This window comes from Sander vitreus, chromosome 17 (genome assembly GCF_031162955.1).
Source record: "Sander vitreus isolate 19-12246 chromosome 17, sanVit1, whole genome shotgun sequence".
NCBI classification, from domain to species: Eukaryota; Metazoa; Chordata; class Actinopteri; order Perciformes; family Percidae; genus Sander; species Sander vitreus.
This window is the reverse complement of record NC_135871.1, coordinates 12,741,451-12,755,943: the sequence shown is the minus strand read 5'-3', so window position 1 is coordinate 12,755,943 and position 14,493 is coordinate 12,741,451. Positions and strand designations below refer to the sequence as shown.

The 14,493-nt window shown below is 39.0% G+C and overlaps 1 protein-coding gene across 1 annotated transcript; it reads left to right on the top strand.

Moving 5' to 3' along the window:
- Positions 1–1,081: 1,081 nt before the first annotated feature.
- Positions 1,082–14,339, top strand: sft2d1 (SFT2 domain containing 1). The gene is made up of 8 exons (XM_078272765.1): positions 1,082–1,369; positions 2,172–2,258; positions 4,217–4,299; positions 6,651–6,732; positions 7,243–7,278; positions 7,360–7,418; positions 10,151–10,180; positions 12,333–14,339. Exons 1-8 carry the CDS (start codon positions 1,304–1,306, stop codon positions 12,370–12,372), a joined length of 483 nt encoding a protein of 160 aa, XP_078128891.1. The 5' UTR covers positions 1,082–1,303; the 3' UTR covers positions 12,373–14,339.
- Positions 14,340–14,493: the final 154 nt, after the last annotated feature.

Here is a 14,493-nt window from a genome sequence, read left to right as displayed (position 1 = left end):
AATTGTCAAAATAATGTATTAGTTATTAGTTGTGTTGTTGGTGCCACCCTTTCCTTTTGATTGTGTTTGCTAACTCGTGACTGTAATTGCTGTGCATTTAAGGATAATTAAAATAAAGATTTCTTCTGGCTTTCACATTCACAAAAAAGACATGCAAATGACTTTGTCACTGTTACCCAAAGTCAAAAGCTTTGTTTAGACATAAACCTTTGAGGAATTATCTGATCACTTTAGTGATTAATTCATTAATTTAAAAATGATGTACAATTTTCAACTTTTCCCCTCAAAAATGCATTATAAATAGGCCTAATTGTGTTTGACAGCCAGTATATTTTGCATGGGTAAGCTAATGCTAAAGTTATGCATGGAGTTTGTCAAAACACAAGATAAGCTAGTAAAACTACCAAACATGTTCATGATGACAGGATGACATAGTAACTAAACTAACCCACTAACTGGCCATAGACTGTCACTGTGAATATTAACAAGTAATATTAACAGTCTATGTAACTGGCCCACTGACCTAGCCTACTCACTGACGGTCTCAACTGTTTCTTGCCTTGTCGTTATACCTCCACTGGATGGCGACAAAGCAACAGAAAAGCGACAGCAGGGAACATAAAACAGTGGTCAAATGTATAACGTCAGGGTAATGTAAAAGTATGTGAAACAAGGGAATAGGCCAAAACATGAAACTATATTTTTAAGGGGCATTTTCAGACCGCTGACACAGGCTATCATTGTCTATTCAAGCCTTGACGTTACCAGATTTAGCATAAAATAGCATATATAAACTAGGCTATCAGTACAGATAGTGAGTGTGTAACGTTGCCTGCTTTGTTTAATAAATGGGCAATTTTTTTCCAACTCCGACTTTGAATTAAATATTGTAAGGCACCAACAGCCAATCGCATTGGAAATTACATCAGATTAGCAATACGGTCCAAAGAGAGCGCAACATTTCTGGTTATTGTGTTCGTTCGCCGTCAACGTGGAAAACCATTATTTCCGACGGTCAGGAAAGGCAGCAACAATTCATAGGAAGTGGGGTTTTGCAGTTGCCTTCACAGGCTGATCTGCGGTCTGTTATTTAAACATATCCCCCGAGACTTTGGCCAAAACTGGCAGCGAACAAACCGATACTAAGTCAGCACTTACAGAAAGCAGCGTCCATGAAGGCAGGAAGTGAAACTTGTCACTACTGCGATCAAAACTTTCAGACATAAACATTGGACGTACAGTTGGAAATATAGAAATTCGCTATTTCTGCTCGTTTTGCCAGCTAGCTAGCTAGTCCTCAGCGATGGACAAGCTTCGTCGTGTGTTAAGCGGCCAAGAGGAAAATGAAGAGTTGGGTCTCACCGCACAGGTAGCTAGCTAGCTTACTGTTTGACAGTATACGCTAACGTTACTAATGCTAACGTTGTGTACGTTAAATTGGTCAAATCCAATACAAAATAGCATTGCTAGGTTACTTTCCTGTCTGAGACTCAGCGTTACCGCTCAGATACCTGCTATTAATGTTAAAGTGGTTTTGTTTTCTTGAGTTAGCTAGCGTTAGTTAACATAACGTTATATTCGTTAGTAACGTTAGCTCTGTAACGTTCACGTTAGCCTTCAGACGTATGCTAACATAACAGTTTCATTATCATGTTTTTTCGGTGTCTTTTCAGCTTCTAACAGTTAGATCAAAGCTAACTATTCTTCTGTCAGCATTCATATTGTATTGTTTGTTTATTTACACTTTTTACACGCTTTCCCGATGAGGAGGAAATGGGGTAAGGTGCTGACTTGAACAATTTATTTTTATATTAAGACGTAATGGTACTTTTTTAAAAACTTGTTGCAAAGTTAGTTTCACTCTTGACACACCAGAGTCTGCCATGCTTGCAAATTCTGCATTTATTTGCAGATTCTACTTTACTGTTTGGTTGTATTGGTTAATTTGCCTAAGTTAAGAGTACTGAGTAATGTCTGTGCCTTTAACCTGTGATATGTGTGTGTTTGTGTTTTAAGATAATACTGTAGCTGGGTTTGATCATAGACTGTTAGTCAGTGGGTGTTATCTGCTTGGCTCCAGCCAACATCGTTAAATAACCAGTAGAAAGCTTGTGGGTCTTTCTGCGGGTCATTATGTTTGTCTTGTGACATCCTTCCATTGTTCTCGCCAGGTCCTTGATGCCAGCACTCTCAGCTACAGCACCAGGGTGAAATGGTTTGTCATATGCTTTGCCGGAGGCATCCTGTGTTCAATACTTGTGAGTGTTTCTGCCTTTTTTGTTGAAACGGCACGTTTTGTCTGACTTTAGGAATGCAGGAATGCAGAACTGTGTACATAACATATTAATGCTGTTAGCAATGGGCCAAGTTATTTTTCCTTGTGCTATGTTTGGTTTGTAGAAGGCACTATAAAACTCTTAAGTTATGAAAATGGCTCACCGCAAATGTCATTAAAACAAATTCCTGTTCTCTTGCTTGTAGATTAAAGTGATTGATACATGTCACTTGTACTTAATTAAAACATAATGTTTGCTTGCTGTCAGGAAAGAGCTGAAATATTCAGTTTGTAGAGTGTAGATTGCAGTTCAAATTACAGAAAGTCTTGTCAGAGGCAGCACTTGCAGCACTTGCAACCCTTGGAAGCCACCGAGATAGGTATTTGCGATGCGAGACTACCGCATAACAGAACCTGTGTAGGCCTGGGTTTAGATGAATTGGGATAACTCTGTGCATCTGTCAACAAATATAACACATTTTCAAAGTATCTTGATGTATCTTCAATTCATATATTTTAAAACGCTTACCTTTTATCCAAAGCCACAGAGTGCGCCATGCTACTTTTTCTGTAGAGTTAAGCAATGTCCAGAATTTGCTCCTCCTCTGAGATTCAGTTATTAGCTGCAGGCTATTACAGACCCCAATTAATTACAACACTTAAGTGAAATGTTAGATGCTGCATCTCCTTAAAAGCTAAATTCATAACGGTGTTCTCTAAATGTCATCCCTCCCTTGATGAAATGCATACTCTATTCACACTCAGTGTGTCAACAGTCTTCTTCACTGAAAGTGATCCAAATTAAGAACATGCGTGTGGATTATAATACCATTTAGGCATCGACTCTTAAAGCTACATTGTGTAAGAATTTCTCCCATCTAGCGGTGAAGTTGTATATGACAACCAATTGAGCGCGTTTTAACTCCTACGGGGGCCGTATGCCAAGATTAACATGGCTTCCAGTATGACTTCATCCGTTCTGTATATTGTACGAGATTAATAGTGTAAGGCAGTGTTTACAGCATAGGCTACATATTTTTCTCCGTTGAGTCAGAGATCAGTTGATGTGACGGAGGTGCGAGGGAAAGCTAAAGGAAGAGGGAAATAAGGTCAAGAAAAACCAAAAGACAGAGCTGGTGGCAGTGGATCGGTGAGACCGCCTAGGCAAAAAAGTTAATTACTGAATTACCTGTCGAGAAGAAAGCAGGCAACTTTGGCGTCCTTTTTAAAATCCTAGCTCCTCATGATCTCTTTCCATCTTGGAAAAGCCACTCCAATATTAACTTTGGTCTTGTTGCTTTGCCTGTCGCGTTGTCGTTTTAATTCTCTTTTTCGCTTCCTTGGCGACTCCGTTACATGTCCTCGAGAATAGGTGTGATCCTCCATCTTCAACAGGCTTTCAAATCTGCTGGCAGTCGCGAGTAATCTCCCCTTGGCATTCGTCACGGTGCCACTGAGTGTAAAAGCATGAAAGGTGGAGGTATGTCCCTCTTTGGCTAATGTATTTTAAAGATGGAGGCGCAACATGGCTGCCGCCATTCGAGCGACTCGCTCGTATGTATTCTGAATGGCAGATTCTACGCGTATGAGAATACTTTGATTAGTTGGTGGACGTAATTACATATGAATGAGCACATATTGGTGAAAGAACAAAGGGGTTTTTGCTAAGAATCAACTCAAAAAATTACACAATGGAGCTTTAAACAAAGCCTTATTGTATTTTGACACTAGGGGGAGCCCATCATGTTTCAGTAAAACCACAGGACAGCCCACAGAAGTCCTTGATGTTTTTGTTTGTTACAAGAAAAAAATAACCTAAGATGTACGCCTTCAATCTTATTAAAGTCCAGGATTCATTTAGCTACTTGGCATTTACCCCTATATTAAAGTGTGGGACATGATTCTGTCTAGCTGACAGAGACTATTTTGCTGTTTTATCAGGGTTCAGCACTGCTGTTCCTTCCAAATGGAGTCAAGCTTTTCGCCGTCTTCTACACACTAGGCAATGTTGCAGCTATTTCCAGGTAAGAGTCTTCAGTCCAGCTCAAACTAGCAGGTCAGAGAATTAGAGTGTCTTGATATATTTATCTTACCAGTATGGCGCACTGCCAGGAATACAACAATTGATGAGCATCAGGCTCATACACTCTGAAATAGTTTTGATGACTGACACACTACTTACACACTTGTTACAGTCATCCTTGGCATAGCTACATATTTCTCCAAGTTTTGCTTCCAGGCTGTTTTATCAAGAAGACACATCAAGTACTGTAATGTTACCGTCTCCTCTGTGCACTCATCACCTGTTGCTCAGAGTTAAAAGCACAATGTCTGAGGAACCATGAGATGTTATCATTCTGATATGATACATATATATTTATATAACAGTGGGCACTACTGGTTCTGCTCCTTTAAGTGGCACTCCCTTCGCTGCACAACCCTCCGGCGAATCACCTGATTACCTGTGAATAGGGATTGCACAATTTGATCAGAGCAGGCACTCTTAACTCAATACGTTAATATTGCAGCTATTTAGGTTTAATTAATTGGGATCTTTATAATTATTTGATTCATTCTGCAGCCCTGCATCTTAATTGTATGTCGCTTAAAAGACAGTAGGAAATGGTCAGGGATAAAGAGACAATTGTCAGTGGGAACAGACTATATGTCTGTGTCTCCTGTTTGTTTTGCTGTCTGCCTCTAAGTAGACCAGACAGTGTTTGCTATCATTATTATTTGAATACGAGTACACAAGGTTAATTAATTTCCAGTGACAGGACGCCATACTTTCAAATCTGTCATTACTGTGCCCTCACACAGGCAACATCTAATCTTTCTTTGCACTATATTCTAATTTACACTAAACCAAACTTCAAAAATCGGTCTAAAGGTTTCCTTTTTGTGGTATAACATTTGATTCAGCTAGTATTTGTAGGATCTGGCTGTGTGTTCTAATACCACTGCTACACTGATATAAGGACACTGTTGTATCCTTATTGTTTATAGTTCTGGCTATTGTAATGTAATGATTAGGATAAGAATGTCATCTTCTATCACTAGATATCAGCAGCATACTGGATTTTACAACATTATGGCTTATTTAGTCTAGATAATCCGAGGGCTAAATCTAATCATGATGTCTTTGACTTATTTGACAGTGAACTATTGATGAGGTGATTTTCAGACAGTGCAGTCTCTATTTTCAGGTATCATATGTCCAGAAGGTTTAGATGCGTCAAGAAACTGGGTCACCTTCTGCTTTCATAGCCCAGGTCACCGACCCAAAGCCACACAGTGTCATATTTTAAGGATCTTAATGCATTTTTCATCTGTATGTGACTTTGACAGCAAGACAATTACACAAAGGCCATTGGTTCCTTCATTTCACCAACACTAGTGGAAGGTTATGTCAAAAATAGAAGTCAGTGTCGCGATAGATCGCATGCAAGTGTTGTAATAACAAAACAGTACATATATCTAACATATATTGTCTTTTCTGTCAATAACATGACCTCCTTATGACAAGGAATATAAGTGTTTGGCTTTGAAAAGAAAATGTCATGTGGTAGATATTTTTACATTCATAGATTCTCTAGACAAACAATACAGCATTGGTTTCATATCAGTATTGGCATTACCATTTCTGTCATCCTGCTCCCTAATCCGCAGTAGCAGCATGTGCGTGGATGTCTGTCATATTGACCAGTTAATAAGCATCCGTCCCTCTCAGCAGACCAGTAGAAAGAGCCTGCGTCAACGCAGACCATCTAACAGATGCTGACACTACACAGACTCCCTCTTCCCACTCAGCTCTGCTCTCCTCATCAGCGGGGGAAGCCTTTGTCTTGTTACATTTAATGACGTCGCAACATGTAGGAGGTTTTGAATGTGTCGTCGTGGTGTTTGGAATGAAATATTTACCCCCTTATAATTGTAACATGTAGTGTAAATTAGATTACAGCGGCGACACAGTTGGATTTGTTTGTGTGTGTGTATGCACATATGAAGACCATTCTAAAATCCACCCAGACCATAACAAAATACAGAGTATTCATTTTCTGATATTTAAATAATGTAATAAACACAGATTTATGACCTGAAATATTGAATATATATATATATATATATATATGGAGGTGTAACAAAATGTGTGTGAGAAACTGGGAACCCTTACAAATATATGCATGGTCTAGGCTGCACTTTTCAATGCTGGAACAGGCAATGAGAAGACACCACAGTGACGAATGCTTAGAACCTGTTATGAAGACAAAACATGAATGCAATCATTTAATGGATTAACATTTTAAACAACAGGTCAGTGTATGTTTTCACTGATGTTTAAAAAGTGTTACTTGTCTGTTTTGTTCCTCTAAAGCACCTGCTTCCTAATGGGACCCATAAAACAGCTGAAGCGCATGTTTGAAAAAACAAGACTGATAGCCACCATTGTTATGCTGGTAAATACCATGTGTTTTACTGTTACTTTGGACCTTACGTTGAGCCCGTTTTTCACTACATCTTCATGTTTTATCTTGCTGTATATTGGAAAGTAGTCCTTACCTTGTTACCAAAGGTTTTAGATGCAATTTTCTGTCTGATTCCTCCTTGACATGAGGCCACAATGCATTTACAGTACATTGTATTTGCTTTTGCCTACTCTTGTGGGTGTAAAAGATCGGTAGCTCTCTGACTTTGGATTAGAAGGCCAGGTTTAATTAAAGATCTGTTACTCCCCACTTTGGGATCTTAAAAGGATTGTGAGGATGAAGTAACTTATCTTGACAACACATTTCAGTTTAACACTATTGATGTTTTATCTTGGCAGATTTCGTGGCTTCTTTTTTGTTGCTGTTAGAATTTAACATTTTCTGTGAATTACTGAAAGAAGTCAAGTGTCAGATAGCAAACCTCATTCTGCAAGAATATAACCAATACAAGAAGATAACATTCCTTTTGTCTTTTGCCAGCTCTGCCTTGTCTTAACTCTTTGCGCAGTGTTTTGGGTAAGTAGATAAAACATAGTTTTTGAAGCCAGTGCAGTGTTTTCCACTATTAGAATAACCATCTTGTGTTTTCTTCTACAGTGGCATAAAAAAGGCCTGGCTATCATCTTCTGCATTCTGCAATTTTTGGCAATGACGTGGTAAGTGTAACCGGCACTCTCTTCACTGTAGCACAGTTGGCAATTCATTTACTCGTCATCACTCACACCTACTCAGATGAAGCCGTCTTTCGTGATAAAGAACTTGTGGCCATGAGTTGAGTTGATCACACTGCTGTTGTTTTAAGCTGACTTACTGCTATTGGCACGTGCACGGCTAAATCTATATATAAATGGTTAAACTTAAACAGTTTCTCATTGTTTGTTTCAGAGCAACATAGCTTCAGTGTAGTTCGAAGTTTTTTTTAAAGCATACATATCATGCCATATAATTGTCATATAGTAATAATAAGATGCACATGTAAGGTAATACAGTCAGTGACATCTGCTTGACATACCTGTTGAGTGATGTTGTAAAAAGACCGGTAGGTAGGTTGCCAGGCATCATGCTACAGTAGGTCAGTATATTTTTGGCTTGTAGAGGAAGAGGCATTGCCAGGATCAGTGTAGACCTACTTGGAGACGTTTAGACAGACAGGTGTTAGCGCCTGTGTCGTTTACACACAACACAAAGTCGCTGCCAGCTATCTCTGGGGTCATTACTACTGTACTAATAAAACCACAGGTAAATGGTCCAATGAGAAAACATGGCACCCATCCCGGAGTCCTTAATTAGTTTGATACATGTTTTTAAGTGTGTAAAATAAAGACCTGAACCATTTTAATGTCCGCCACTTATCGTATAGAAGGTATAGTGTGTGATAGAAGTGCTTCATTTCTACTCTTCGATCAATTCACAAGATTTTATTGCATTATTCAAGTTTTTTTTTGTGTCATCTGCTTTACTGAACATGTGTGTCCCCTAATGATTTCTTGTCTCTGTTTTTTACACTGCCTAGTTTGAAACCCTTTTAATCAGCTCTGTTCAGTTGAAAAGTAAAATGTTTTTTGCCACAATATTTGTGTTCATTAGGGCTGAACCGAGCAAGTACGTAATCTACTGAAAATTGATTGTCCTCTATTTTGATAATCGATTGTCATTTATGAAGAAGAAATGCCAAACATTCTCTATGTTCTTGCTTCTCAAAATAAGGAGGATTGGAGGTGATGGTGAGGATTTGCTGCTTTATGTTAAATATCTTTGGGTTTTAGGCAGTTGGTCGGACAAACCAAGACATCATCTTTGGTTCTGGGAAATTGGAATCGGATTTCTTTACCATTTTCTGGTATTAGTTATAGACTAAACAATTAGGCCTAATCGATTAAATGTGAAATAAAGTGTGAAATAAGAGTACATATAGTAATAAGGTCAGTGGGGTTAAGCTCCAACATAGCAGTGAATAAAAAGACCTTTGATTGACGCGTATGGGCATGTCGGCACTTGTATGTTCATTAATTTGAACATATTTGCACAGCAGTAACAAAAGATGTTTAGTGTGTGAATGGGCATGGAAACGCAAACCCCCCAGCGACTCAGGAGAAAGGGAATGGACAATTTCATTGCATCACTGAGCAGGACTGTGTCAGCCTCATAACTGGGCTGCTTTTGCACCTACATGTTGTACATTCACTTCCTCTCTGCCTGCGTTCTCCGAGGCATCACCACGGTAACCACAAGTCACACATCTCAAGCTCATTCTTAACAGACTGGGGGGCATAGTGCACTCCCACGCAGGCACTCAGACGTCTGTGTGAAGGTGGTTCTGTAATAATACGTCGCCACTGATCCACACACGGAGGTGGGCAAAGTCCAGTCCTCAGGCTGAGTTCTGTGAAGTAACCGTATGACACTGAAGCACTACTGACTGACACAAGTCGATATAGAGTATGGCAGGCAGTAGGAAGTTTAATAGCAACAGCACTGATGGCTTAACATTAAACACTAACTTGTTTAGTTTCCCTATTTAGTTTAGACATTCAGAAGAACATTTAATTAAATAAGTTGGCAGTCATGCTAGTCAATCATTTAACTGCTGTACCAGATTCTTCACATATAAATATATTAGGTGTCAGGATGCTTTTTTTTGTGCTAAACTTCAGCTGTAATCCTTTCTGGTAAGGGGTATCGTGTTTTTGTTGTACTTGGTTTTTGGCTTCAATCTGTCTGGAGGGCTGTAGTGTAAAGATTATAGTGTATCCAATTCATTATCAATCACGTTTGGTTAATTTTTTTGCTGAGCGACATCAAAGACCCTTCAGATTCTGATTAACGCTTGATGGAGCATTTGAATGCATATTTTACATTTTGGTGTGTTGCTCATCAGAAAGCCATTATTATGCTGCTAATAATACCTAAATCTACTTTAGGTCCTGTGTTCTTTGTAGTGTTTTTTTATCCTTCTAATCTATAATCTCTTAGACATCACATCATTACAACCACATGACGTGCAGACAAGCATCTCTAAAACACACTGGAACTTTAAGTTTAAGTGAAGATCCTAGGATTTCCAGTGATACCAAATACATTTTGTAATTCCAGGAAGATGTGTTTACAGTAATCTACAAGACATCTGGGATTGTCTATGTAATTATGAAGGCTTTGAAAAAATTATATTTCACTAATGTGGCCGTACAGCGTCAAAAACAAAATCCAACTTTGAAGCCCTCCAACGGAAAACATTACATTCATCTTAAATATGAAACACATAGTAAGAATATCTTTCTTCAGCTTGTGTTTAGTTTGACATGCTCAGTCTCATAATATGGATGTTCTTCTATCTAACTAGTATCGTCTTCTACAGTCAGTAACTTGTCATTGTCTTTTTCCGTTTCAGGTATAGCATCTCTTACATTCCATTTGCCAGGTAAGACAACCTGATGAACATGGTGGTGATGTGCATCTGTCCTTTCTGTTATGTTCAGTCGTATGTGTGTTGCTTACTGAATTAGGTCGATCTATAAGAGCTACCATTTATATCGCAACAATGCCACCAAATGGAGAATATTATGAGTGACCCTTCAATAAAAACATGTTTTCATTTACCTCCAAACACTGTTTGCCTCCACCATATGGCTGTAATCCCCCCTCTACGACTAGTGCAGGCACTTAGTGTCAAGCAAATGGCAGCTTGTTGTTTCACACTCCTCTGTGCTTTAGCCCTGTGACGCTGCTTTATCCATAATATCTAAATGAAATCATTTCTTATGGCATAATGTTCTTTCAGCCAGATTTAGCAACATATTTATCTCCCAATGTAGCTTTTATATTGCGTGTGATGAGCTTATGCTAAGCTCTATAGGGTTAAAGCACAACGCAACATTTTGATTAGATCAAGACCCAAATAGGCTGCCGTGCATAAGAGACCAGGATCAAAAAATCACATATTAGTCTTCCTCACGACTCACTTGCTTTGTCTTATTGTAGATAATGTGATATATAGAGCCTAACAGCCTTGAAATCTTACAGTGATTGACTTTGTCATTTCGTCAGAGTACACCACAGTAAAGAATTTAATTGAAACAAAATACTCTTCTATACTCGAATGTTCACTTCTCAAATTGTGCCATGTGGTGTACCACCTGAAGGCTTTCCCCAAGACCAAGCATGAGGTGTGATGTTGTTTTGTCAGTCCAGCTGTAAGCAGGGTTATGTCTCATTTGGTGAAGGGTCCAGAGCCCCCATGCAGCCCCCCCACTAAGTGCCTTGTGTATTTGGCCGACCCTATAATCCATCCTGACAGCTGAGACGTCCCATAACCACTCCGAGTTCCCCCTCCCCCAACCCAAATGTTAACAACAATGCAAAGCTGGGACAAAGACCTGTTCCCGTGCCGCCCTTCCAAAAAACACATTCCTACAGAGAAATGCAAATTTGACTGCAAGTTTTTTGGGGCTGACCATTGAAATACTGATGATTACTTATTTATTTGTTACTCCTTTATTATATTTTGTCAACACATTATTGTCCTCTCTCCTTAAGCTTCTTACTTTAATCCATTTTTCATCTAATTTAGATTGGTCTCTTTATTGTTTGCCATGGTGTTACAGAGCAGCATATTTTGATCACAGACCTGTATCTCTCTGAGTGACACATTAAAAAGCATTACACTACAGTCTCCCGATTCTGGTCTTTGGTCACACAAACTGATACCTGGCATGCCACATGGCCAATGGACTTGATCCTTTAATGTATTTTACCTTGTTGCCTATTTATAACCTCTCAGGCCACGTTCTGCTGCATGTGCACTTCCCACAGTGCTTTAAGGATACTGTTGCTCTGATATTTAATCAGAAATAGGGGGAAAGTCCTTGCTCATTTATTCATGCAGTTTTTGGGGAAACAAAAATAGCATCAAGCCTCAAGTGATTACATAAAACAAACCTCAGGCTGTAGGCTATGTGAGGAAGAATATGAGGATTCTGGTGTTGAATGTTTTTTGTTTAACATCGGAGGGACAAACCGGAGCATTTGAAGGAGCAAGTCTCCTGTCTGTCCGCCGACCTCCCCTCCTCCCTCTCAGACTGCTTATGATCCCCCCTTCTCCTTTTAACCTTGACTGGTTTCACACCTCCTCCACCGAAATGTGATTGTGGCTAGAGGCGAAGTCTGCATAGCAACACACCGATGGCAAGAGAACACGGTGTGAGGGGAAACGGAGCAGGCAACGGCGATCCCTGGTTACCATGGTGATCGCTCGTATTGCATCATCCCTCAACACAGAGTACCTGGAGAAAGGGAGCCCCCATCACTCTGAACATGTGGTGCTTCCCCGCCAAAACACGCTCACTTATTCATGACGAGCCCCACCCAAATCACCGTGACAAATGGTGGAAGTTCTTTTTTGTCACTTTTAATTTTGTATGCATGACAAAATTTTGAGTATGTTTTTTATTTTCTTTTAGAACCACACTCGGGCAACATTCCCTCCATTGTTTTTTCCTTCCATTTCTTGTCTTTATTTCATTGGTTATAATGCTGGCTGTTATTTAGACGTTTTCTTTTGTCTTGTTTTACAGGGATGCTGTGATGAAGTGCTTCACAACCTGTCTGAGTTAGGACTCCTTAGTTCTCAATTTGGGAAGACTCGTCCTAATATTCAAACTGGAAGAACAGGGGTTCTGTAAAATACATCTTTTGTTGTTTATACAATATATCTCCAGGTTTTTACTATGGCTTGTTTCATACTGTGAATCCTCGCTTTTTAAGTCTTAACTGAAGGTCTATAACTATAATCAGATTATATCACTTATCTTTTGCTTCTAAAGTGAAAGAATTAAGTGGCTTTAATGCTTAATATATTTAAAAGATTTTATACCATTTACTGTAAATGCAGGGAAATTATTTTGACTTTGCTATAATTAACAACACAAGTGTCTTTACATTTTTTATATATATATATATATATATATATATATATATGAATGAATTATGAATAGATCCATTGTAGACATTGACCAACCATACTTGACAACCATATGCATACAGTGTGAAATTCCATTTTCCATTTTTAAACGGTGTTCTGACTTCTTACAAGCATCATTAAAACGCATTGTCTTTGCTCTTTTCTGTCTGTGTGCGAGGCACTGATGCATGAAGAGAGGCTCTCAGATGCTTATATATATATAAAAAATATTTGAGATTATTTCCCCTAAGGCAATTAAGGCACTGCTTCACTGATGATGCACTGGGATATAGGATACCCACAGCTCTTGAGTTTTTCCAGCTAAAGATATTAAAAAGCAGCTCCTGTCTAGTCTGTATGCGTGTTTGAACACCCCTGCCCCCCCTTAGCTCATCAAATTACATTAAAATGATTTCTCCTCTTTAAATTTGATTTCCTGCCAGATGTAGCAATGACCCCGTTAATTGCGCTTTTCTGAGCATTGTGATTTTGACGTGACCTAATAACCCAGAATAGCTTGCATCGAGTTCTCTATATTGTTTCGGCATGATGGCATTGCCTTTGAGGATGTGGTTGCCATGACAACCTCCTCTGGAAGATTCATAACCTCAGCCTTCCCCCCCATCTGTGGTGCAGATGTTCACATTATCCTGATGAGGAGGTGTGCTTTTTTTTAATTTTATTGAATACCTTGGACCGGCAGTCGGTCGTGGAGCTAAAAAAGGATTTTAAAAACCGTTTTGTGCATCCTGTTTTCCTGTGTATTGGCTGCAGGATTTGCTCGAGGTTTAATATGCCTCCAGGTTTTCTTTCTGCTTGATGCGACTAAATAACAGCATTTCACTTCCTCTTGTGCAGCCCCCACATAGTTTGATTAGACGCTTGTATAACGTGGTGGTGGTGGTGGATTAGCATGGACAAAATCTCCCCTCAGTACTACTTGTTCAACTAACTTGGCAGACACCCAGCAAATCCTTGAGCAATTAATCTAAGGGATAAAATAATTCTGTTGAGTGAAGATTGTTTTTGTGATGGGTTTTCTTTGCCTGCTATTTTTGGATTACGGCAAAATTCAAGGATGGAGGGGAAGTACCCTGACCTCAGCAATCTGTTAGTCTACAAACTGTTTCCTTTTTTTATTACATCTAATCCATTAAGTCAGAGAGGAGAGGGATCCCACGCCACAACAACCACTAAAATAAAACAAGCCTGTGTGTCCCCTTCAGCCTATTTGTCCAGCTCATCTTGTAAAAATGAATAAATAACTCTGTGCCATTTGTTTTTATTCCAAGAGTGACTCAGTGGACTGTTGGCCTAAATTGATTTTTGGTTTTGTTGGGAAATTTTCAGCTACAGTAACACAGCTCTAGTCTGCATTGTGTAGATATTCAAACAAAACATGTTTGAAAGTATGAACCGCCATGGGCACAATGTTGCACATTCAAATGTTATTTCCTGTCTTTAAAACAATTCCTTTGTACACTATAGTGTACAAATAATTCTTTCACTTAAATACATCCTATTGGTATCAACAGAGTAACTAAATAAATGGCAAAATGTTTCACAAACTGTAAAATCTCAACGTTCTCAGGCAATATCAAATAAACAGTCTACAAATAAATGGATTTGGAAAGAAGTATTGATTTCTTCTTACACCCTACACACAGGGAAACAAAATCACATTGAATCAATTGTGGAACTGTCTGCGTGAAAGTGCAGATAACAGCAGAAAGGAAGAGAAATGAATAGCATAGACTATTTGTGTATCCCACTGT

Excerpts from the sequence above, each read along its gene's own strand:
- sft2d1 (XM_078272765.1), top strand. The coding sequence starts at position 1,304 with ATGGACAAGCTTCGTCGTGTGTTAAGCGGCCAAGAGGAAAATGAAGAG. Across the intron at positions 2,259-4,216 it reads GCATCCTGTGTTCAATACTT|GGTTCAGCACTGCTGTTCCT; the intron begins GTGAGTGTTTCT and ends CTGTTTTATCAG. Across the intron at positions 4,300-6,650 it reads AATGTTGCAGCTATTTCCAG|CACCTGCTTCCTAATGGGAC; the intron begins GTAAGAGTCTTC and ends GTTCCTCTAAAG.